Source organism: Antedon mediterranea, chromosome 2, assembly GCF_964355755.1.
Source record: "Antedon mediterranea chromosome 2, ecAntMedi1.1, whole genome shotgun sequence".
Lineage (NCBI taxonomy): Eukaryota > Metazoa > Echinodermata > Crinoidea > Comatulida > Antedonidae > Antedon > Antedon mediterranea.
This window is the reverse complement of record NC_092671.1, coordinates 14,492,475-14,517,926: the sequence shown is the minus strand read 5'-3', so window position 1 is coordinate 14,517,926 and position 25,452 is coordinate 14,492,475. Positions and strand designations below refer to the sequence as shown.

Genomic DNA, 25,452 nt, shown 5'->3' with positions numbered 1-25,452 from the left:
CGCAAAAAAAAGGGAAGTCAATGAAGAGCAGAAGCATACTTGCAGCACCACCATGCGGGTTGTTTGGTGTGGAGAGAGGCTAGGAGTCTAGGACCTGGTCCTTGGCATATTATAATTTTCGTTGCTGCATCCCCCATCTATCTATCTATCAAGGCTACCATATGTATATATAAATAGCCTAAATAACTAGCTAGGAGAGGACTAGCCTAAGAGGCCCTTGACTAGCTAGGCCCTAGTAGGCCCTACCCTCTCTTTATCTGGCTAGGCTATATATAGTTTACTCCATGTACTAAGCTAGGTAGCCTACTTACTGTAGACTAGGCCCTAGGCCTTTGTGGTGTGCATGCATGATGATGGAGTGGTGGAAATATATTACTGTACTAGGATAGGTTACAACTAGGCCTAAACTAGGTAGGCCTGTATGTATATTACTAATAACTAAGGCCTTGAAATTGGACTAGCTAGAGCTAGGCCTATTATTACTAGGAGGCCAAGGCTAGTTAGTGCAGTAACTAATACTATAGATAGGCCTTACTACTCCAGTCTAGAGCTAAACTAGTCTAGGCATATAGGAAGGTAGGCCCTCTTAGGTCTCTAGTCTATATTTCAGGCCTACTCCTAGAGTGTAGTTTGTTTAATTTTAGCATGGAGCTATAAAATGTATAGCTCCATGCTTTTAGGCTTTAAGGACAGCCTCTAGACCCTACCTATAGCTAGTCACTAAATAATAATCTGGATATAGGCCTATGAGACCTATAGTTAAGCCTTTCTAGGAATTGAATTAACAAGAAAGGTATAGTTATATTATTTAGTTACTAGTATTTAAGCCAATAAGATTGATTACTCTCTGTAACAGTTTTAACTACAAAATTAGGACCTACAATACTAGGTATATTATGTTTTTAATTTTCATATGGACGACTCGATCATGTGACGATGTGATGATATTTTATCTATTGCACAAAGATACTGTATCGAAAGTTTATTTGTTTCAACATAACTAAATTGACTGTACATTGAACAGCAGTAATTTCGCCTTTTGAAAAAAAAAAGGTTTGAAAAAAAATATGATTATACAGTATTTTCAATAAAAATGATCGGTCATTTTGAACAAAAACATAATAAATATGTATCGTAAAATAACGCTCATAAATGTTTCAACAAAGGGTGAATAGGTCACAAAAAGTAACATGTTGATTTCCTACCGGGTTTGATTCTACTCCCTCCGCTTAAGTTCATTGATCTAGGTATTTATTTTAAGTTTCTTTTTCGTATTTTCAATACGTCTGTGACCTTACCTATGACCCAACTCCATCTGCTTATCTTTTGAAGCTAATTATACTGACAAAAGTTTGTGTATTTGACGGTTATTTCTATGTTCAATGTTAGTATGCTGGTGTTGTGATAAATTGGGGATTGAAGATGAGTGCATATTTTTTTATGCGACTATATTCACAGATGACCATTTCTGAAACTAACTGGTTTTAATTGCTACTATTGTATTGGATTTAGTTTAAGCATGGTGAAACTGGTTTGACACATAGGATGATAAATAAATGACACAAACAAATGGATTACTGCATTAATATATATAAATCCAAAGGCAAATTACTAAAAAAATTACAATGCTGTGGGTATCAGTGGCTAGATCTCAATGAAGATACAAAAAAAAAGCGAAAAGCTAAATCAAAACAATAAAGTAAAACAGCCAGAAAAGTTAGCAGAGCTTTCAGGCAACACTAGCCCTTCATCAGTACAAGTGAATTTGGATAACGTCAGCATTTATATATATATATATATATATATATTTTGAGTGACTCTCATTTTACATACATGTTAGTCAAAAAGATTAAATAGATTAAAAGATTAAGATACTGTACCGTCCATATCTTTATTTTGGAGTAAATAGAGTTGTAGATGTCATGCTATATCTGTGTAGAGTAGTGTATATAGTTTATAGTGGGTTCTTTTTAAGTGTTTTTATTAATTATGAGGCCATCTTCTCTTCATTTTTGTTCAGCTATTAGGGCAATTTCATTCTGAGATTTCAGTGGTAACATTTGATTTTTGTATAAATTGATTCAAGATAGAACAATTAATTGGAACTTTATTTAATTAACTTGTTTTGTTAGTCCATTGCAAGAAATTGGAACCATTATAGAATAACAGGAACAGAGAAACATAAGATTCATGTTGCAAGTTGACATGTGCCTACAGTACTTATATGACCTAAAATGGACATTTACAGCTTAAATTTATTGTAAATGACAAAATTGCTTTGCTACAATCATACAAATCGGAATACTTGGGAGAATTTAATAAGACCAACTGGGTGCAGCTTCATCAACCAACAAGTCATGTTAACGTGACATCATCTTACAGGGCCTCATAGTAAACTGTTACTATGTTTCCTTTACCATGTGTACAATGAATGCATTTGATTCCCTGTTTAATGTGTTGATATTGCATGGATGCAGAATTTATAGACTATGAAATCTGAAACATGCTGTGTGTTTAGAAATATTGTATTTCTTATATTATATTTGAATTAAATCATGGAGGAAAAACCCTACATGATTAAATTAACCTCAATCCTAGACATTTAAATAAAATTGATTCCACATAAAAAATTATATTTATATTTTTTCTTTAAACAATGATTAATGGGGAATTTTTTAATAGTGAGGCATTAAAAAATAAATATGGGATATTTACATTGAACATTCTATAAAGCACATATTTTGAGTAGTAAGTTTTGGTGATTTTTTTAGCAAGCTTATGTTGTTTACTTACAAAGTGTGCTGTTCTTAATAAGCTTCGACAACTTGCAACTTAAAAACAGATGGACAGGAGAACTGCACTTGACTGGAAGTTCTACCTGATCGTTAAAGTAATAATATCGTAGCAATTTGCCTAAATAAAACCCATATGTCCAGTCATGATATGCCACATTGCCCCTTCCTCTGGCTCTCTCCCCTGATCCGTTACTCGCGTTTTGTTAACGGAAACACAGTGCCCAGCTTTAGAGAAATCCCCAGTCGGTTCTTCGTTGTGTCATTAAAATAACCTTCATAAGTAAAGTTTGTAACTTTATTAACTGTTAAATCACTAATACAAGTTGTTAAAATTGGGAGAAGTGTCGACAAGCAGAATAATTGTTTCCAATTTCTAGGCGCCACTCTAATCCAATGTAGTTGGCTAAAATATTTTCTTTCAAATTGATGTTATGAGGACATAATTTAATATCGCAGATGATATAACATTTTCCTGTACTGATAACTTTGAATATTTGAAGATGCATTAAACATTTAGTGAATTCAATGTTTTGTCATACAGTATTAATTTTTGTCCAATTTAATATAATAGTCTAAATCTATCTTTGTCTATATTGCCAAACTTTATGTGACAAAAAAATGTGATGTGCCCATATATAGACACAATGATGTCATATCACTACCATATTTGGGCACATCACACTTTTTTGTCAAACTATAGTTTAATGGTGTAGACAGAGCTTACCATTATATTATAATAACAATATTACCATTTGATTCATTGCATTGCATTGCATCTTTGTTTCAGTAGGAAACTAGGATACAGTACTCATATTAAAGGGACATTATGTTGGGTCTCAAATGTGTACCCTATATACAAGTTCTACTAATGAATTTACATTTATGATTTCTATTAACGATGTCAGTCTTGTGATTACTAGGTTAAAATCAGAATGTATGAAAGTCCTGCCTAAACCAGGATTTATATTGAACAGAACGCAATGTTGAGACATATTTAACAGTTACCGCAACAACTGTCAAATTTATTGTACTCCGCTTGATTTATACATACAAGGAAATACACAACATTTTTACTGAACTACAAAATATATTTTCTTCAATTCTTACATTGGCTTGTGGTCTTGTTGCTCATATGTTATTACAGTATTATGTTATTTGGATTATGTCACAAAAGGGTTAGGGATCATCAAAAGCAAAATTTACATGCAGTAGAACCCCTATTAAGGGGATACATTCAGGATCCCTTAATGTGGTGTCCCCTAAATAGGGGTTGATAGTAGTGACCCTTGTTCATTTAACAGGAAAGTGTCCCCTTATTAGGTGTGTCACAATGATTGGTTTTACAGTAGTTTGAAAAAAGTAAGATGGATTTGATGTACACACAATAGACAAACATGTACTCAATGATTATTGAATATTTATTGAATAAAAATTAGCTGTACTGTTACATTATGGGTCTTACATTAAAGTGATTTAAATTAATCGACTGTACTACCACAACACATGCCAAAGACAACCGTGTATATAGGGATCTTCCAGAATTATACTGTATATCTTCTCGAATTGAAAAGAAATTTAGTAATAAAATGATTATATTGAATACAAAGTTCAATGTATTATAACAAATTATGAAATTACATAAAGTGTAAATACTGTGACACATTAAAGAAAAATCCTAATATAATATATTTCTGTCAAAAACTTGTTTTGAAAATTCATTTCACGACTGGTTTGAAATAAAGTTATTACTATACTACGATTGTTAAACATTTCCATGTAAGAAATGATGATGGTGTTTATTTGCATAATTTAAAAACTGACCAGATTTTTTTTAATTCCTTAGCAAAAAAAATCATCTTAAGCCAGTTCCGGATTTTTCAATAACTCTAAGCAATATAGTTGCTTACATACTCATGTAAGTTGACAAAACACAATGCTTAAGATAAAAGTACAGGTAGCTGGGTTAGGCAAGGCTTAACTTAAGCAATAATTATACCCTCCTTAATAATGGTGTAACTAAAATGTGCAAGGTACACTGAATTTCTCGGTTATTGCAAAAAAGGTCATCTGCAGTATTCCAAGAAAGCAAATAACTGTCAAAACCTTAAAATCAATTGATCAACATCATCATTATACTAATTTTACTGACATGATGAGTTATCGAACCGTGTTCTTTAGATTTCCTGAACTGACAACTTTGAATAACAAGTTTTATATAAGTTTATCATTATTACCATAAATGAAAATGGCAACATCCTGCGATGGAAACTGTTGATTTGATGTCGGGAGTTATCAAGCAGAGTTCTTAAAATGTCCTCCACTGACATCTTTGAATAACAAGGTTACAACAATTGTATAACATAGCAACATCCTGGGATGTTGAAAGTTGACTTTTACATAAAACTATCAACATCCCGAGATGTGGATAGTTGATTTGCTGTCCTTCTACAAAATGTCAATATTGTGGGATATCAACATGTCCTTGTTAATGACGGATTCATGGCGACGATGGAATATCCGTATAAATTTTCAAAGCTCTTTCCTTGCGAGGTGAATAGATAATTTTGTGACCTGTCCTGTTAAGCCTGAAAAAGGATTTAATGTCACAAATGATCAATTAGAATAAAATAAAAGGAAGTTTGGTCTGATACAGATGCCTAACTTGGCTACAAATGTAATGGTTGAGGCAATAGGGATGCCAACTTTTTAAAGTTTCACATTGTGTAGTTATAATGCAGCCCACCTAGCTACACTCATGAAATGTGCTATACTAAATCAGGGATATTATACAACTCCAACAAAGCTCATTAAGTAAATGCCATAGAGAAGAACCATCAAGTGTCCAACCAAAAAGTCTGTTTGAAGTCGTGCTCACTCTAGTTAGCACTTCATGATGTAAAACCCTTTTCATAAAAGGAATTTTTTGGCCAATGACAAAAAAAATCATTTTGAAAACAATTTTGCATGACACATTTTGTTGCTACATTGCTTAGAAAGCAACATATATTTTTGACAGGAAACCATGCTCACGTATAAGGCTTATTATTGTCAGTATCGAAGATAAAGATATCAGCTGAAGTACAACGTTTGGCCTATAATCTATTTCATGTTACAATGGCTCATATTTATCTATCCCTCATGACTTTACATTGTATTTATATGATACCGTATACCATATTAAAATTATGCTCTATATTTGGTTATCTATTGAATGGGTTTACAATAATTTTATTTTTCAAAACAATTCAGAATTAAATTATAAATGTATTTGTTTTATAATTTAATTTTTTTTAGTTCATATATTATGTCTAGTGTAGGATTTTATCAATGAAAAACAATTTAATACGAGTGAATATTATAATTAATATAATAGTAAAAATACTTGAATACTTCTAAGTAACTATATTATGTATATTTGGATTATAAAAAGTACAACCAACCAATATTATCATAGTAATTTCAATACCTGGCATTTTCTTTTTTGCGAATTTCTTTCTTCTGTTCCTCTGTTAGATCAATGAGTTCCTCTTTACTATCCCTAATTAAAAAAAATAATCCATTCATATTAGGTATTTTTTTTCTTACTGATATCTGGTTTCCACTGAATAAGCAGTATGCACCAAGATTAAACATTTTTTTTTAGTTAGAAAGTATCTTTTGTTGGTATTTTTCATAATAGGAAAAATAATCTGTGTGAGATTAGCTGACCTGATCAGTTTTCTTTGAAAATAATTGAAACACTACAAAACATGTTTAAACATAAAGCATTTATTACATTTATTATTTTAATTTTGATCATGGGAATACATCGCTCTTAGCTGATAAGTAGAATGATCTAATTTTAAATTTGATTTGATCTATAAAATAAAATTAATCAATTATAGTTTGAACAAGCACTGTCAGAATAATTAGAAGAGGAGTAGAGAAAGGGGAAGTAAGGAGTTGATGCAGCATGAACCCCTCTCTGTAGACAAGTAAAGAAAAGCAGAGACATGGGACGCGAATAGAAGTTGATACAACCGGATATGTCCTGAGGGTCATTTCTCACAGGGAATAAATCACTATTAATAATCCTATAAAAGTAACATATAAAAAACATTTAAGGGGGTTCGTAATTAACAAAACACACTTAAAAATGTAAATAAAACATAATGGTTGAAATAAAATTCCAAACAAATAATAAGAATATGAAAATCATGACTACAAAGTAAAGTAGGTCAATTTAATTTGACCCCTGTTTATAAATATAACTTAATTTGGGATGAGTATTTCTTGCTACAATATTTAAAGTTATTATACTAGTTAATGGCAATATCCTGAAACAGTTGAAAATACATTTAATCATCTGAAGCTCTTTCATCCAATCACAAAATAATATATATATATAATGATTTGTATATTATGTATAGATTTGACTAAGATTTAATTTAAATTTAATATCAGTTTAATGACCCCAATAGAAGGATGTAATTCTCTGAACTGATGGTGTCAATATATGAAAGGTTAAGGAACTTTCGACACGTTTGCACAATCATCTCACATTTTACAAATCCTTAATCTTTTAATATTTATTTTGGAGGAAGCAGATTAGATAGATACTATAGAAAATAAAGCAAAACAATAAACAAATTATTTAAAATTTAAAAAAAATATCTGGAAATAAATAAAATCATTTTTATATTGTTTGAAAGGCAAGACTTACCTGTAATATATAACAGCACCATCATCGGTGATGTACAGAGGCCAAGAGTTGAGTGTCGTGACATGTGGATTCCACTCCAAATCCGTCTGCATTTCTAGGAGGGATATCTCGGAGGGAAATGCACCACGTCCTTTTGCAAAGTCTATACAATCAGTAGATATACCACTAATAACACCAATCTGTCAAGTGAATCAAATATAGTACAATTTATTTATTTATATATCAACATTTCATAGAGATTTACTGATATCTTCTATAAATACATAATTTAAAGTCAATCAATACTAGATACACAAGAAGAAAAAACATAGCCTAACTTCATTTCAGTTACTTCCAATTACGCCCTAATTAGAGTCAGTTTTAAACGCTTTTTGGTAAAACATGGTAGGAAATGAAGCCATGACCAAAGACGACATATCGAATTTACAAAAATGAAAATCTCGTAGATATAATTAAAGAAGACTTGCCTGCTTCCTTAGCTCCACGACTGTACAATCGTCTAAAATCACTTCCTGAAATGGCTCCAGCTTGAATTGTGAAGGAAGCCATCTTCTTACAAATAAAACAAGTTGTCCAGATGACTCAACCTTTTCTGGTTCTAAGAAGAAAATAAAAGAGTGAAGCTAGTGGGTAGATAGGATTTGAGGAGATGTCATCATTGATATTAAGACCTTAGTATTAACACTGACATGTATGATATGTGTGTCATAATCACAATGATAGTAATCAATAGTTTATATTTGTTAATCTCTAATTGAAACAAACATGTACTTCTTCAAAAAATGAACTGACAGTCATTTTTACTAGGGCTGTAAATAGTTACAGAATCTATTATATCCTTTTTTCTAATATATTGACTGCTTATTATATTGTTGAAATCATTTCTTTAATATAATTAATTATTATCATTTATTTTGCCATACATTAATATGTATATAATTAATTACGGGAAAACAGTATTTAGCTATTAATAAAAGGATTACTCTTCACAAAGGTTAGCAGGATTACCAAAAGCGTAAACAAACACTGTTTAGTGGCTCTCCAAACCCTAATGTGGTAAACCCATCAATACAATACATTTTTGATATGTTGGTAGAGACTAAACTTATATTTAAATTACTGTAATCTACTGACAGTAAGTATATTAGATAGTCTCACCTTGTAAGATTTCCACAAACAACTCCCAATTGCTAAATATGGGTATATCTTCATCGTATACTTGAGTGTCCACATACACAGCGGCTGGATTCTTCCAACTTTTCTTCCGCAAACGTAGCCTGAAAAATATGGATTTATTATTAGATTCACAAAAAGTGAAAATATAGAGGACATTTAAAAAAAATCAAAACGAAACCTTCAATACAAGTCCCTATTCTCAGTGGAAAAAGAAAATTTAAAAAACATGTTTTATATCAAATCATACCACACAACAAAACAGTAGCATTAACTTGTCTATTTTCTTGGTAATGCAATATGCATTTGGCCTTTTCAAATATAATACATTTTTATTGTACTTAAAAGTTTGAATAGTATATATCAAAAGACAATATATAAACAGTGACACATGTCTGTCATGATAATAAGGAATAATACTGCTAAAGATGAGATAAAATCCAAAGAGACATAATGGGAGGTATGGTTAATCCTTCAGCATGCCTCAATTCACTACTCTTTCACTTCCATCTAATCTTAATCTAACTCTTCAGCTAAATATCATGCTTCTTGATTGAGATTTCGGCCAAGTCATGTCTTCGCGTTGTTATTCATATCCGATAGGCTACAATCGGTAGTAAAAGAATACAAGTGTAACTACATTCACACCACCCTGTCAAATGTAATGACATTGTTAAAATCTCAACTAAACCCACCCATTAAATATTCTGCATGTTCCAAGTTTTTGTTCTCATGTAAGTGTTCTAGCTGAGTTTTGACATGTTGAATTTATGAACGATGTTTAGTAAGATCTCTCCTGCGATTTTTACTGGACTACGAGTCCCATGATGAACATTAGTGATTGTTGTATTTGAATAGATTTGATTGGTATTACAACTTTCTCTGATGTTATGAATTAATGAACAGATTTACGATTCACCTTTAAATGCAACATTCGAAAAAGCAAATTTGAATCTTTTGAATTCAAACGTAGAATATTGTACAATCGTAATGTTTTAAAAATTTTTTTTTCTGTACCACTATGGTATGGTTTTAGTATCTGACATAGTCATTGCCCAAACTACATGCTAATCTTATATAGGATTAGGTGCAGTATCAATTGTATTGTAATTGTATTTAGTCGTATTCTAGATATTGTAGTGTAGCTGGCAATTGTGTTTAATAATTAATTGCTATATAATTTTTAATAATAAATCCAAAAGAAAAAATAAGTAACATGTAACACAAGTCCTCCTTTATCGGGATCAAGCCTTCTTTCATTGTTACCAAAAAATTATAAAAAAATATATTTACTTAAAATTAATAAATAACATTAAATAATTATGATCTGACTATTTAATAATACTGTATTAGTGACATTTGTATGATGAGTCTATTTAAAATTTGATTTAAAATATAATTTCATGAAAATAAGTTAATGTTGGTATTATCAATTGATATATAATATAAGTGACATATCTAGGTCTGTAAATTCTGGAATACGTCAATATACCAATTAACCAATTAATTAATAGTGGATTATTTCCTTCACCAAAGAAAAAAACTACTTTAAAATTACTTAAAAAACATTACTTAAAATAATTCAATGTAATTTAATTTAATAAATGTTGGTTGTATGCCCAAATAATGAGTGATTCATATCTTCATTATGACTGTATACTAATATAATTCCATCTATATTGTCAGTAAATGTAATCATGTGTCATATTTAGGGGATTGAAGATGTGTTATATATCCGTTTTGTTATCCCAAAACCTAGACATATATGTGTCCAAGATATGTTCTATATAAAACGATGGAATGTGGAATCTACGAGGATTTTAACTGCGGACCACAAACTAAAGCACATTTTTAATTATGCTTTTCCAGTGGATCTGTTCTTCTTTCTTCAAAGAAGACTAATAAAACACATTTATAAATTAGGATGAAACATGCAATTTACAAGACAACACACTACTGTAGTGTCCACCACAACACCTACAACTTGACGTAAATTAACCAGTTCTCACCTATTCAATGGAATGTCTAAATCGGAGGATCGTTTCAGTTCTACCTGTATCTCAATCTTGGATGACCTCACGGTTTGCCCTTTTGCCAGTATCCAATCAAACAAGAACTTGCAAGGCTGTAAAAGGAAATTGTGTTAAGTAGATGATAGATATGTGAACAGCAGCTGCCTAAGTGTTCAAGGTATCCTGTTAATGAATACACTATTTAAACACTTATTTGCAAATTTATTTCTTCCTTTAACTTTGATGCTAATTATTGTTGATGAAAAAAATACAGTACTTCAAAATTATTATTTGCGAAGGTTAGTCATCATGATGCATATGTACAATATAACAATTATTATTTTTTCAAAGAGTATATACTTCTTTGGGTTCTCCAAATATGTTGTACTATTTTTCAATAGCAGATCAAAGCTTACTTTTTGGTAAGAAGAAAATTGTGATCTGGGCCCCAATGCTACTATTATTATTATTTTTAGAAGAAAAGTGTAATAAACTATTAATATACGTACTTCTGCCTCATTAGGAGATAGAAGGAAAACTTTAACTCTACATTCTCCTTTCTTTAATGCTCTTCCTAATTTAACTGATATCTTCCCCTCATCACTATGTGACTGCAAAGTGTCTGTTAATCGTACTATTTCAAACTCTTGATTGTTTGCATAAACTCTATATATCTGAAAGAAAAGGAAAACGCTCATTAAAACAATATTTTGCGGAATCACAGATGTACAACCAAGACAAGAACACCCACCTTTAAAGTATTCAACCCAGTTTACAGATTATTTTAATACCTTCAACTCCCGACCCATTAATTTTTTTGTTCATGTGAGTACAGTACTTGAATTCAATTAAAATGGTTAATAATGATTTAATTTTAAATAAGTGTGTGTGGCGCAGTGTGTTGGACGTTGGACAACTGATCGCGAGATCGTGGTTCTAACCCAACTCCTGCTTGTATCTTTAGGCAAGATACTTTACATACGTTTGGCTTTCTCAACCCAGGTGTATAAAAATGGGTACCCGGTTTGATTAAGACACAACTTTGAACTGATTACTAGCTGCATTATGGAAGTATGTTTCCATACATGTTTGATGCAAAAAATAATGTTCAGCACTTAGAGGTTTCACAACATTAGGCGCCATATAAATCCAGGATATTTATTATTATATCGATATTTATTCATATTGCATTGACAGATGTACTTAATATTTACTTTGAATGAACTAAGTACAGAATTGGCTGGTATCTCTTAATCTTGCATTCATCACCAAGAATAGCACTAAGTAACAATCTTAGATAGCTGGATAGATTAATTAAGTTTATTTTGTTTCATTTAAAAACGTTAAGGTTACCTCTGCTCATGTTACTTGACAGTGACTTGATTCATTCAATGTCAAAATGAAATATATTAATAAAAATATATAAACCTTAAAATTTTGCGATGACACTCCAACTAGAGGTTCCAGACAATTCTTGAATGCTTTCAATGTTATCCTCTTATCAACTTGAACGTCAATCACTAAAAAAAATAATGTATAATTGAAGGTTATGAGTATATAAATGCAAGTCAGCAGAGCTCTATTACTGAATTTTTCTGGTGACATACTCTATCTAATCTAAAATACTTATCTTTTTTATTTAATACATTTGAATGTACACATTAATATACAGTAGTTTTAATCTATTGTAATTGTATGTACTGCACTTATAAGCAATTTTATTTGTATTTATACAATGCATTATAAATGCTTTTATTACTATTTATTTGATATTTGACATTTATTTATAAACAAAATGTTGTTGTATAACAGTTTAGGGAAGAACACTAATGATACCAATACTACAAATTTAGTACCTCGACTTTCCGTTGATGGCTCTACACATTCCCCAGTTTTAAAATACCATTGCTTTTTATTTTCACAATTCAACGATGATGATTCTTCATCCTCTGCATTTGTAGAGTTAATTTCATTGTCCCAGTCCTCTTTGAATTCTTTCTCTGGACAGCTATCATCCTTTTCTTTATCGTCATTATCACGTTTTTCAGAATTTGTTTTTGTTAATGATGCATCATTATTTGTTTCAGATTCTTGCTTGTTGGACGTTTCTTCTGAAGTTTTGCTATCGCATATTTCAGTATCTTTATTTTTGTCTTTACTTAATAAACTATTTAATTCTGCATCATTGATTTTTGTAGCCTCCCTGTATGAGGCTATCTCATTGTCACTTTGTCCTTGTGTTTCTGTAGTTGTGATACCAGATCCTATAGAGTTTGTTGCATTGTCATGATTTTTACAATCTTTCTGATCAATTTGAAGATTTCCTAAAGATTTCTCTATTGCATTTTCTTGATTATCAACATTATTTGGTGATATAGTTTTTGCTGTAAAAGATAACAACATACAAATAATAAAAAGGCCAAATATTGAACATACATTGTTTTTAATCTGGTTTTTATATTAACTATGTGTTAATTCATGAATACAGTACGTGTAGGACGTTTCGACTTGTTTTCAACAAATCGTATTTAATATTATACTGTAATATTATGAGGATAACAACGGTCATGTCAATAATACGGAATTCTGATTGACTAACGAGGGGTCGTCATAATTAGTCAATCAAATGACAAGGATACACTTTGGTGTGTTATAATAGCAAATAAGATAACAGACTATTGGTTTATAAAAATGAAATTATTTACTAACAATTTGGTTGAAGAGGTGGAAGAGTTACGAACAATCGTATTGTGTTTGCATGGCGATCAAGTATTTTATGTAGTTTTGATTGAGGAAACGAAAGCAACGCATCCGCACCATCATTGCATTCTACATACACCTGTAAAAACAACAAAATATATTTATTATTATCTATGTTTTGGTATTACAAAAATACAATTAAAACTGACTCCACTATTTAATTAAAAATAATTTACCATATTTCAATGCAATAGTATGGAATTTATTAAGTATTTTTAAAAATTAAAGAGGAATGCGTTGAGAGATTTAGAGGTACAAACAAATCTTTGTCCTTGATGTAAAAATAAGTAACTAAATTTGTTCTATAATTTTATTAATTTAATCAGAATTAAATGGCTATGATTAAAAATGACCTTTAATGACCTCGCTCTACATTCTTCTTTAGTATTTTGTCTAATAATCATATTTAGATTTATTTCAAATAATCCATTTTCTAGGGATTGCATATATTAAGTATATATATGCCAAGATTGTTATACCTTATTACTCTTAGCAAAGTTCTCAGCTTGCAGTGTTTTACTTGGAGCTGCTAACAGTCTCAGATCATTGTAGTATTTCTCTAATACTACTCGCATACTTTCCAGAGGAAGACCAGTTTTCTAAAAAAAATAATGATTTCTAGCCATAAAAATTAAGCTACTATATTTACTAAGTAACACTCAAAACAGTGGTTGCTGTTGTGTTTATCTCTAACTTAATAACATTTGTTACATGTATCTGTATTATTTCCAGTATGAACAATATAACATAACAGAAAGAAAAACAGAATGATGTGGGATGATCTTTTAAATCCTAGTAGAATTCCATATATGTATAGCTGTATAAATGGACTCAACAGCGTCAAATGCAGTCTATACAAGACAACATGGGAGAATTAATAATAATAACAACTGAATTATTGTGATTGTGTTAAAAAAATGGATTTTCACAGGGGTTTAGTCTTCTACCCTATCAGGATAGAACATTTACATTTTGTAGTAGTTTTAATTACTTAACTTTACATTGTTCAGGGGGAAAATATATATATTTTTAAGAACAATGTACTTAGATCGCAGTTGAATTGTTTATTGCAGAATCTTTTTTTGGGTTTTTTGTGTGTTACCGCTGTGTCTGTCATGTTTTGTTTTTGAAAAAAACATTTACAACAGTAGCAATTTGACTTACAGTAGATATGGTGTTCTTCAGCTCTTTGACAGACATGGTTAGATAAGCTCTGATAGTAATTGGGTTGCTAATATACTCCTCCTTCAGGTCAATCACTGACACTCGTAGTGTTACACCTACAATGAATTACAGTTAATATGAAAATCCAATGTTTGGTCAAATTGAATGACTATTATTTGACAATAATCTTGGCTAAAGACAATCTGAATAATGTTTTGCTTTCATTTTCCGTTTCTAGATTTGTGCAATTATATAAATGGATGGATTGTTCATAACAAAAATGTACTTCATCTGAGAATACTAAAAATGTCTTCAACTCTTTTGATAAAATAAGCAATAATAATGATTACAATATTTACTAATAAATGTATGTTGTACTTTGGTAACACTATTTTTTATAGCCACCTAATGGTAGTCTAAATTATCAACGTTTAAAAATAAATTTAATGAGCTTTTAATAGCAAAGCACTATAAAAACTTGTTAAAACATGATTCGTTCATTTTTGTCATAAATATTATTCTTAAAATACCGGGTATATTGTTAAATATTTTATTAATTCATGAAAGATAAAAAGACAAATCATGATTAGTAATATCCACATTATTAATTATTTGTTTCGGATTAACCCAGCATATATTCTTCCCACACAAATTCACAGTTTCTTCCTTTTACAATTGGTAACTATCCTATGAGTATGAGGCTTTTTCAGATGTTCTGCCATCCACTTTCAATATTTTTAAGGCCGTAGTGAGAGGTTAAAAACAGACGAGGCAAAGATGCTATAAATATAATTATTAATATAAAACACGACGATCTGTGAATTGAGGTGGGTGGTGAAAAATGATTTTGGTGTCTACTCTAAAAGCCAAATATGCCCTAATCTTTTGAAGATACATCAACGCTTTCAAAGCTTTGGGAGAGTTTCTAATTAAGACAAAAATATTTCTAGAATTGACTGTATACTGTATTGATCAATACAATGACATTCCTACAAACCAAGAATTCAACTTGCTTGGTTCTCTAAAACTGTAGAAATCTTCAGGGACCTATGTCATATTGTTTGTATGCGTAACCTCAGTACATTAATAGAAAAAATAATGTCTGTCTTATGTCATAATAAATATAGGAAGACTACAGCATAGGCTTTAGACCATGTACTGTACATGTCCACACAAATATTCATTTTCAGATGACTATTGATAAATCCTGCATAAATCTGGCAGAGTTTTACATCTGGTCCCATGAGAAAACATGACTTAAAACAAGTGGTGTCATAAATTCTGCCAATTATTTTAGCTGTTCAAGTCTGGAATACAACAGCTTACAGCAATTGATAGAGAATGTTGTAGCATACCAAAAGTTGTCATTCAAATTAGTGTCATAAAACAACTGAATGATTTTTTTAAGTAAAGCTCCTTATTTTTTGTTTAAAATTTATATTTTGCTGCAATTTTTGGTTAATTGTTCTTGAATTTAGAAGGTAGATTGTATCTACCATATATTCAAATAATGTGTTTTCTACAATTATGGCTATTGTCCTAATCATTATGAGTACTTCTCATAATATTCTCTTTCAATAAGGTGTAAACATCAATATTATTGATAACATTTAACATTATTAAATAACATTTCATTTTAAAGTAAGATGATTCAAATATGTATACAGTAGCAAACTTTATTACTATGTACTAGACTACAGTACTTTAACACCAAGAAAATGTAAACATATTTTATGTGAGAGAAATGAGTTCATCCTAAAATTTGGAGTGATTTACCACCTGACTTTCAAGTAAAGGGAAAATTAGTTCACTAATTTTGTTCCCATGAATTATTTTTTTTCTTTCTATCAAAATAAGATTTATACATTCTAAGATGAAATATGTGGGTGCTAAGAGGTACATTTCCTTCCTTCCGTTACTCTTTATACAGAGTTTAACAGGTGCACATCAAATCCAGGATTCATTCTATATGATGGCATACTATCACCGTCGGTACAAACACATGTTACAGTCATGTAGTATCCAACATTTAAATAGTTTTATTAAATAGGAAGTAAAATGTTTCCTACAAAGTTTTTTTAATTATTAAATATTTAATAGAAAATATTTTTTTTTTTTCTATTACTTTGTTTGTCATTCCTTTTATGGAAAAAAACTTCTAAATTTCAGTAAATAGTTTGCATTAGGTTTATTATTATGTTTCATAAATTTACAAAATAGAAATTTAGATATAAATTATACTTTAAACGCTTATAGGTAAAATCAGTCCTTAAACATGCAAAGTAAAACATAATTTAATGTCAAACTGCTCAGAAGTGAACTGACCTATGAACCATGTCCTTTTGGCTCTAAGCAATAGAACTTAAATCTTCTATAAACATGATATACTACATTAATGTGCTACCTCCTTCAGTATATATCTCTGAACAAACATGCAGTTATTTTATTTTTAGTAGCTCAGAAGATTTATTACTACGAAGGTTTTTAAAACGATAAATCTATTACGATGAAATATCTTAATATAGTTATTAAATGCAAAGGAAAATTACAAAAAATTGGCTGAATCTTATCATGATTTATATAATACAGTATAATTTATGATTTATATTTGCCAGATTCAAAATACAAATAAAAATCATTTATATACAGTCTAGTAAGTAGTAAAAAATCCTAATCCATTTTTTGGAGCATTCTAATTAACAAAACACAAATCTCTTCAAGAATACACCAATCTTCTTTAATGTTTGATTATTACCTAGGTATAATACTTTCCAGAATCATATAAGTGATTGTTAATTGTTTTTTTTTCTCTATTAATTGGTAAGTTTAAGATAAAATATATACAGAAAAGTATAAAAAGTATAAGTATGTCAACAGCAATTTGATTCAATTCACAACTTTACTCCTGTGTTCAGTATATGATGAAGCTAATTGGAAAGTCCTGTATGAACACAAATATAGCACTACACTAACTTCTTAAAGCCTCTTTTCTTATATAGATCATTTTCTGTACAACTACCTGTAAATCACAAGGCAATTTGAATGGCAACAACTGAGGCCATAACGAGGTACCCACCTATTCATTTTGACAGCTGTATGGTCTTTTCTTCTTAAGTAAAAAGTGTGCAAACTGAACCTACTTTCTATGTTGATCATACAATAAAAAGTATTTAACCAATTAGTCAAAAGTTCACTGCAGATCAATATACATTAATAACTTTAAATGCAACTGGTAATATTAGAATTTGTTATTTAATTTAGAATTTAATGTAGATAATCTGTGAATAAAATCTTGTAGCACCTTTTTAATTTATGGATATCATTTTAAAGAAAAACAAATTAGGTTTACTTATATGTTTATCTTTTCTAAAGAACAAAATTAAATTAATTAGCATACCTCCATATTTGTACACCTGAAACTCTTCGTCTTCTTTACGTGTTTCAAGAAACAAATCAAACAGGTATTGTGACTTGACCCCACCCAGTAGTTCACCCATCAGTGTTTGTTCCTCGCCTTCGTAAGATTTTTCAAGCGCATCATTGTACTCATCATATTTCACCAGTCTACATTGTGTCACAGGAACAGTATCTTCAAATTCCAGGAGCTGAAAACAGCAAATGTGGTTGACACAGTATAAATTAACTTAGCATAAAGTAAATTACTATTGCTTAAAATATAATGTAACAGAAAGACGATAAGGAGAAAGAAAAAATAAATAATATAATAAATGTAAGAAATATGAAGGAAAGGTTCTGTAGTATTATTTTTTTTTAAATAAAGTAAAGTGTATATGCTAATATTGGTTCATACCTTGTGAGCCATTTCTGTAGCCTCTACCAATGTCTTATCTTTATGAACCTCAAGCTTAGCATCCAGAAGTTTGTTGGTTTCAGGATGCAGACCAAACAACTTGATCTTGCATGTGTTCTTCTCTACTTCCCTCTGTTTCTTTTCCGTCTCCTCAACCTGCTTCATCTCTTCCATCAGTTTAAGTAAATGTTCAGGAAAGTCTTGCACAGAGACAAATGCTAAATATTTAAAACAATAAAAAGTATAGAGGTTAAATTTTATGAGAATAGAATAAATTTAGTCATGAATTTAAGACTTCTCCAACTCAAACAGATTTGTTTGAATGCCACACTTGACTTATTTGTGGTACTGTTGAATAACTTAACTGTTGTTGTGAAGATCCTACTCAACTGTTATTGAGGAGAGGTAACTCAACTGTTATTGGGGAGAGGTAACTCAACTGTTATTGGGGAGAGGTAACTCAACTGTTATTGGGGAGAGGTAACTCAACTGTTATTGGGAAGAGGTAACTCAACTGTTATTGTAAAAATCCTACTCAACTGTTATTGGGGAGAGGTAACTCAACTGTTATTGGGGAGAGGAAACTCAACTGTTATTGGGGAGAGGTAACTCAACTGTTATTGGGAAGAGGTAACTCAACTGTTATTGGGGAGAGGTAACTCAATTGTTATTGGGAAGAGGTAACTCAACTGTTATTGGGGAGAGGTAACTCAACTGTTATTGGGGAGGGGTAACTTAACTATTATTGTGAAGAGACTATTCAACTGTTAGTGGGGAGGGGTAACTCAACTGTTAGTGGGGAGGGGTAACTCAACTGTTATTAAGGAGGGGTAACTCAACTGTTAGTGGGGAGAGCCTACGCAACTGTTATTGGGGAGGGGTAACTCAACTGTTAGTGGGGAGAGCCTACTCAACTGTTATTGGGAAGGGGTAACTCAACTGTTATTGTGAAGAACCTATTCAACTGTTGGTGGGGAGGGGTAACTCAACTATTAGTGGGGAGAGCCTACTAAACATTATCTTAAACAAACACACAAAATAAAAACATTTTCACCTACTTTTATTTCGTTTTGGATCAACCTGTCGATACATCAACATGTAAGCGTTAGTTGAGCTAGAGTATGCAGACGAGTAGCAACCTCTATAGCCTGAAACACCGCCACCATATGTTTTCCGAATGTCATCGTACGTTATCCTTGTTACATGTTGATCATTGAAGCAATACCATAATCCATCAGTAAATGACCTATTATATAAAATAATTTATATTTCAACTACAGTAGACCTTAATAGACGTGTATTAAGGGGACACTCACTTTTCTGTGAAACAATTGAGAGGCAACGTTTTAACACTATGGTCAACCCCTATTCAAGGGACATCTCTATTACAGTAAGGAAACACTTGTTGGTCCTTAGGGCATCCCTTTAATAGGGGTTCAACTATAGAAAATAATATGAATGAAAGGGTTCCTACGAATGCAAGTTCTGTTGTTCGAAAGTGAGAGAGATCAGTGCAATAGGAGACCTAGTAGATAGTGATTAAGTTCACTTTCTAGGAATCCTGTCTCTGCCTGGTTGTGTGTGTTGATTTCTCTTGTTCTTTGTCCACTTTTTAATTGTATTTTTATGGAGACAAAATAAATGAAATGATTATGTGATATGATTGTCTCACTTGATATATGCATAGTAGTGGCCTCCTGCTGCACTTCCAGAATGAATCATGATTGAGAATAGCTCATAGACATACGGTCCTCTGTTCTCTTGTTCTCTCTTGTTCTTAGTATTCGTTGCTACCATCGATGCAGCCTTGTTTAATTTGTCTGCCTCATCATTCGTTTCCTCTTGGTTGTTGTGAGCAGTGTGATTCATTTCACTAGTTTCTGTATTCTCCTTAAATAAACAACACTATGCTTTTAGATATAGCAATGGTTCGAGGCACACTCGCTCCATGGTTTTGGTGGTAGAACAATTCTTCTCGATAAGAATTATAAACCGTAGGTCCAGTGTACACATATGGTTCTTGTGCACTTTAAAGAACCTAGTAGATCTTTCGAGACGAGTAGGGGGTTACCTCGGTATACTAATTCACACACAGCCACTGTCACAAACTTATCATAATACTATACACTAGGCCACTCTAGGAGAACAGTCTTTGACTGAAGAGGCTACTCAGTATAAAGAATAAATAATATATAATATAGTATATTATTAAATGTATAAATATTATGGGATAAGAAGGGGAAGTGCCCTGATCTCAGCAGATACTTGTAAAGATCACCAATCAAATTACTACTACAAAATATGTTTTGCTTTACTTAATTATTTATTAAATAATTTGGTTGGCCTATATTTAATTGACTAATAAAATACAGAAATACTCACTGAACTTGGCATCTGTTCATCCTCGTCAATAAAGCTATTTAGATCTAAAATGTCAGGAAAAGTCATTCTAAATAATAAAAAAAACAATACATTTCAAATGTAATATAGTTTGTGGAATAAATGGAAATTAAATATCAGGTTTACACTGGTTTGAAGTGAAAGATTCATATACTGTACACCTCTATCCCTTTGCTGAAAATTGTACTACGGTATTCGGTATAGGAAACAATATTCAATCTGTTCTTTTTACAGTACCTGATATGAGCTATGTCAAAAGCACTAGCAAAATATAGAATATATATCTATTCAATAATCTAATTCTCAATCTAAATCACATACAGTTTGTCTTACTTGTCATTCAGTTTAATCCTATGCATAGTAGAATAATCAAAGTCAAATCGTTTCAGCTGCAGTGTAAGAAAGTAGGGGAAGGTTATGAACTTTAACCCCTTGTGAGCGTCATTCTTTTTGTTACATTTCTCACAAAAATACTGGTTTGACTCGTTTAAAGTTTCAGGAGAAACAAACGCTTTCAGTGCATCTTCCTAAAATATTCAAAATAGCGCAGAATTAGTATGAGGAATAGAACTTAGAAATTGGAGCATATTTGGTAAATATAAATTTAAAATACCTCAGTACTATGGGAATAAACATATTAATTAGACATATTGACATCAACATTCTACTCACTTGCATACTATATATATAGCAGAGTAGTATAGCGGTCAGTTGTGTTTTGATTTCACTTCAAGATGGAACACAATGCATATATCATGTTGAGCTTGTGCACTGCATGTTGGGAAATCATGTTAAAAATAACATGCAAAAACTCACTAATTTTAATACTTACAACACTACTATAGGACTCATTCGATCCAAATGGCCTTATAACAAGAGGAATATCCAAATATGTGTCATTTCTAGCACTCTCATATCCACACTGGAAGAAAATTAATTACTAATAAAAATGTCCTTAATTTATTATTTCATTCCAAGTTAATATAACAAAATAGCATCATAAAAATTAAATTCATATATTATACTTATACATTAAGCCTGGTTTCGCTACAGCGTTTCCATTAAAATCGCTACACGCGCAGATGTCGCCGACGCAATCGGGAAGGCTCCCCGATTCATCGCAGTCAAATCGGCAAAGTTGAACATGGTTGAACTTTGCCGATTGTGTCAGCGATGAATCGTATACGTGTACCAAAGAATATTTAGCGCTCGCATACTTGATCCCCGATAAATTCTAGCGTTTCCATAGAATCGCTACGTTCTGTCGTGTAGCAATTTTATGGAAAGCAGGCTTTACCTGATGAAATTTGTAGTAATAAAGCACCATGAAGTAACCAAGTTCATAGTTTTTATTTTATTGTAACAAAAGTAACAAAAATTGATTTACCTCTAAACATTTTACATAGTCTTTCATCTGACCTTGATAGAGGTCATTGATAAGATTTGCCTGATCTGTTTTTTTCCATGTTTTTTCCAAAGCATCAAACATTACACGGCATAGCTCCTGGACATCATGCTGCTGCCAAACTATTTAATACATAAACTTGAAAACTTTAGAATTATGTGCAATCTTTATTTTTATTATGTCATTAATCAAATATGGTAGTGATATGACATCATCATGTCCATATATGAGCACATCACATTTTTTTGTCACATAAAGTTTGATAGTGTAGACAAAGCTTAAGATTTAATATTTCACTTACCTTCTGAACTGTCCCATCCAAAACTCCTAGTAATGTCCATTGTTTCAACAGCTCTTTTCTTACTTGTTTGCATGACTGAAAATAACCTTTGTAACTGGTATGGGATGTTAGATGATGACGACTCATTTCTTGTGTACTTCCACCTGTTATAAAATAACGCTTGAAATGTTAGAACAAGAACTAAAGCTAGTTTTAATGTAGACACATTGCAGCAGTGTAATACCTTGTCATGATTAGCTATAATCTGACATTAAAATGGTACTGATGCCGGTATGACTTTTCTACAATACACTAACACAAAACATACTAATAAAAATAATTAATAATATCCTGGATTTATAAAGCGCGTAATATTGTGATAAGCGCTGTACATTACCCCGGTCATATTTTGATCAAACATGTATGAAAATATACTTCAATAATGCAGCATACTAGTGGTATAGGTATTTAAAGCAAAATAAATACTACTTTTTGACAAATCTGGTATAGAGAATTGAATAATTGAATGACTACATTTACCTATAAATAGCATTCCTAAACTCTGGTGTCATGAAGAGAGTTTGTAATAGACTGTTTAGGTAACAGGTCATTGCTTGATTCACCAACCCGACATAACCTGTGAAAAACAATTAGTAATGTTACTGTTATTTCTTTTCTTAAATTAGCATTATTCTTATCAATGTAGCTTTCATTTCTGTCATGGGTGTATAATGTTCATTCAAATGACATATATTGGCCTATGGATAATATAAGTAAATGTATACCTGTGTCGGATTTATTGATGACTGAAGCATAGGAGTAGTCATATGTTGGGTTCATGCTACTTGACCCAGAGGCCTGGTCTAGTATCGGTGATGTCACCGGGCTTGTGTCATCAACGCTAATGATTGGCGCCATCTCATGATCTGTTCCTGATGCCGCATCAGTACCAATCTACATCAAAATTAATGCATGTTTGTTATGTGACTAAATTAACTTAAAATTTCCTAAAATTTTAAAATGAAGGGTATTTTAAATTGGACATACCAACACTGGCTGTAGACCATCTTTGTCTCGAATTTGCAGAGTATTTCGTTTGTTATTTGGTAAAAAGCCAATGTCCATTAATGACTTGTTTCCACAACTGTATATATCAACCTGAAAACACAAAGTCAGAAAAATAAAACACTTTATGTTTTTAACTTAGGAACATAATCACCAAATTTGCTGTGCTATATCTCCACACACCGTGTGACATAATCTGTCCAGTATCATAAACATACAGTACAGTATGTATTACATTTGGCCTTGTATCATAGACTTGAGCGAGCCTAACGTTAGCATGATACAAGCACCACATATGATACATTATGATATTACTGGACAAATTATACAGGTTACCAAGAATCGGCTAATAATATTATCTAAAATCACAGTGCTACAAAAGAAAAACAAATTATTTAATCTTGGTTTCCACAAGGACTTAATGCAAGGACATACTGTAGACACAATAGATGTAAGAACATAAAACTTGCATGACACAAATAGGACAGATGACGTCAACACTGTGCTATAGATTTATACAGCACCGTTGTCTGCACGTCACGCAGTGGTGAGATTCAACTTCTTGTATGGCAGGGAAGCGAGACTTTCTTACATTGTGGTGTTATGTTGCATACCCGGATAATTTTTGCAGTGGGAACAAAGCTTTAAGACATGTTAACTTACACCCTCATTATCTTCAGATTCAGAGAACCAGACAAGTGTAAATGAGTTGAGCTGGTAATTGACTTTCTTTGCAACATCCTTGTATAGGTCTATTGCAGAGGTTGAGGCTGGCAGGTTGATGTTCCATCGAGGTAAAAGAGGACTTGTTATATCTTTAATGAGGCATAAAACCTTTGGGTCATTCAGACTGGATCCCTTAAAAGATGTAAATATTATATTGAATTATTAATTGAAAAGAAAATCAGGAACAGCATTGTAAATGTAAAGCATACAACATGTAAAATTCTATTTACAGTATATAGTAAATTATTGTATGTACTGTATTAGTATGTTTGTAAACATTATTAAATCATTTTAGGTCTATTTATTATTAATTAGGTGGGTGTCTGTACTAGTAGTAGTTTAATACTATTTCGACTGTGACAGCAAGTTTCAAAAGTATCCTTTCTTTTTAATGCATTTACTTTAAAGACAAATATCATCCATCCACACTATAAATATAAATATAAATATAGTACCTCAAACGGCAGTGTATGATAGGTGCAAAAATGATGAATCATTATTGCCATTTTCTGTTTTATTATAACTCATGAACTTAACTACCAAAAAATAGACAATTTTATAATAATAATATATTGTTGTATACTATTTAGTCTATTACTAATAGGCCTTCTAGTGTGTTTTAAGTAGTTTTAGTATTAATTAAAAAAATAGTACAGTAGCCGCGTGCGTTTGCAATCAGTTGGTGATATTTTTACAATTATATTAGTGAGCCTGAGCCTATGTTAAAAAAAGTCTTCATATTTATCTAGTAGGCCTAGGCTAGGACTAGCTCTAATTTTTTTTTTTGGACAATCATCATGTTCAGCGGATGGGTGGCGTTGGGCCTAATAATGATGCATGCAATTCCATTCTTTATCTTACCTCGGCTAAAATAACCTCACCGGGTACCATAGTGGAAACGAAGAATAAGTCTATTGTGAATTCAGGTCATTATTTTGAAACTAACCATGTACTTTAAGATATCAAACTTTAAACTTAGAAACGAAGACCATATCACCATCAATATATCACGACCGGAAATAATTGGAATAAACACAGAATTTCCCATAGAAAGGTTGAACCCATGTCAAATAATTATTTTTATAGTTTAAATATTCTAGGCAAAAGAACATATATTTGTTGTTAACTATAAGGAGAATAATATTGTTTACTATATGTA

The 25,452-nt window shown here is 31.3% G+C and overlaps 1 protein-coding gene across 1 annotated transcript; it reads right to left on the bottom strand.

The window, feature by feature from the left end:
- Nucleotides 1–4,195: 4,195 nt before the first annotated feature.
- LOC140040502 (ubiquitin carboxyl-terminal hydrolase 47-like) lies at nt 4,196–25,344 on the bottom strand. The gene is made up of 26 exons (XM_072086489.1): nt 25,155–25,344; nt 24,231–24,425; nt 23,550–23,660; nt 23,288–23,456; nt 23,043–23,139; nt 22,524–22,666; nt 22,205–22,344; nt 21,650–21,739; nt 21,151–21,344; nt 20,800–20,866; nt 20,090–20,307; nt 19,476–19,663; nt 18,418–18,635; nt 18,004–18,211; nt 14,607–14,722; nt 13,922–14,041; nt 13,392–13,521; nt 12,539–13,066; nt 12,111–12,202; nt 11,192–11,356; nt 10,680–10,795; nt 8,656–8,774; nt 7,965–8,095; nt 7,498–7,676; nt 6,262–6,333; nt 4,196–5,380 (listed from the first exon to the last, which is right to left on the bottom strand). Exons 1-26 carry the CDS (start codon nt 25,182–25,184, stop codon nt 5,293–5,295), a joined length of 3,924 nt encoding a protein of 1,307 aa, XP_071942590.1. The 5' UTR covers nt 25,185–25,344; the 3' UTR covers nt 4,196–5,292.
- Between the last annotated feature and the right edge of the window lie 108 nt (nt 25,345–25,452).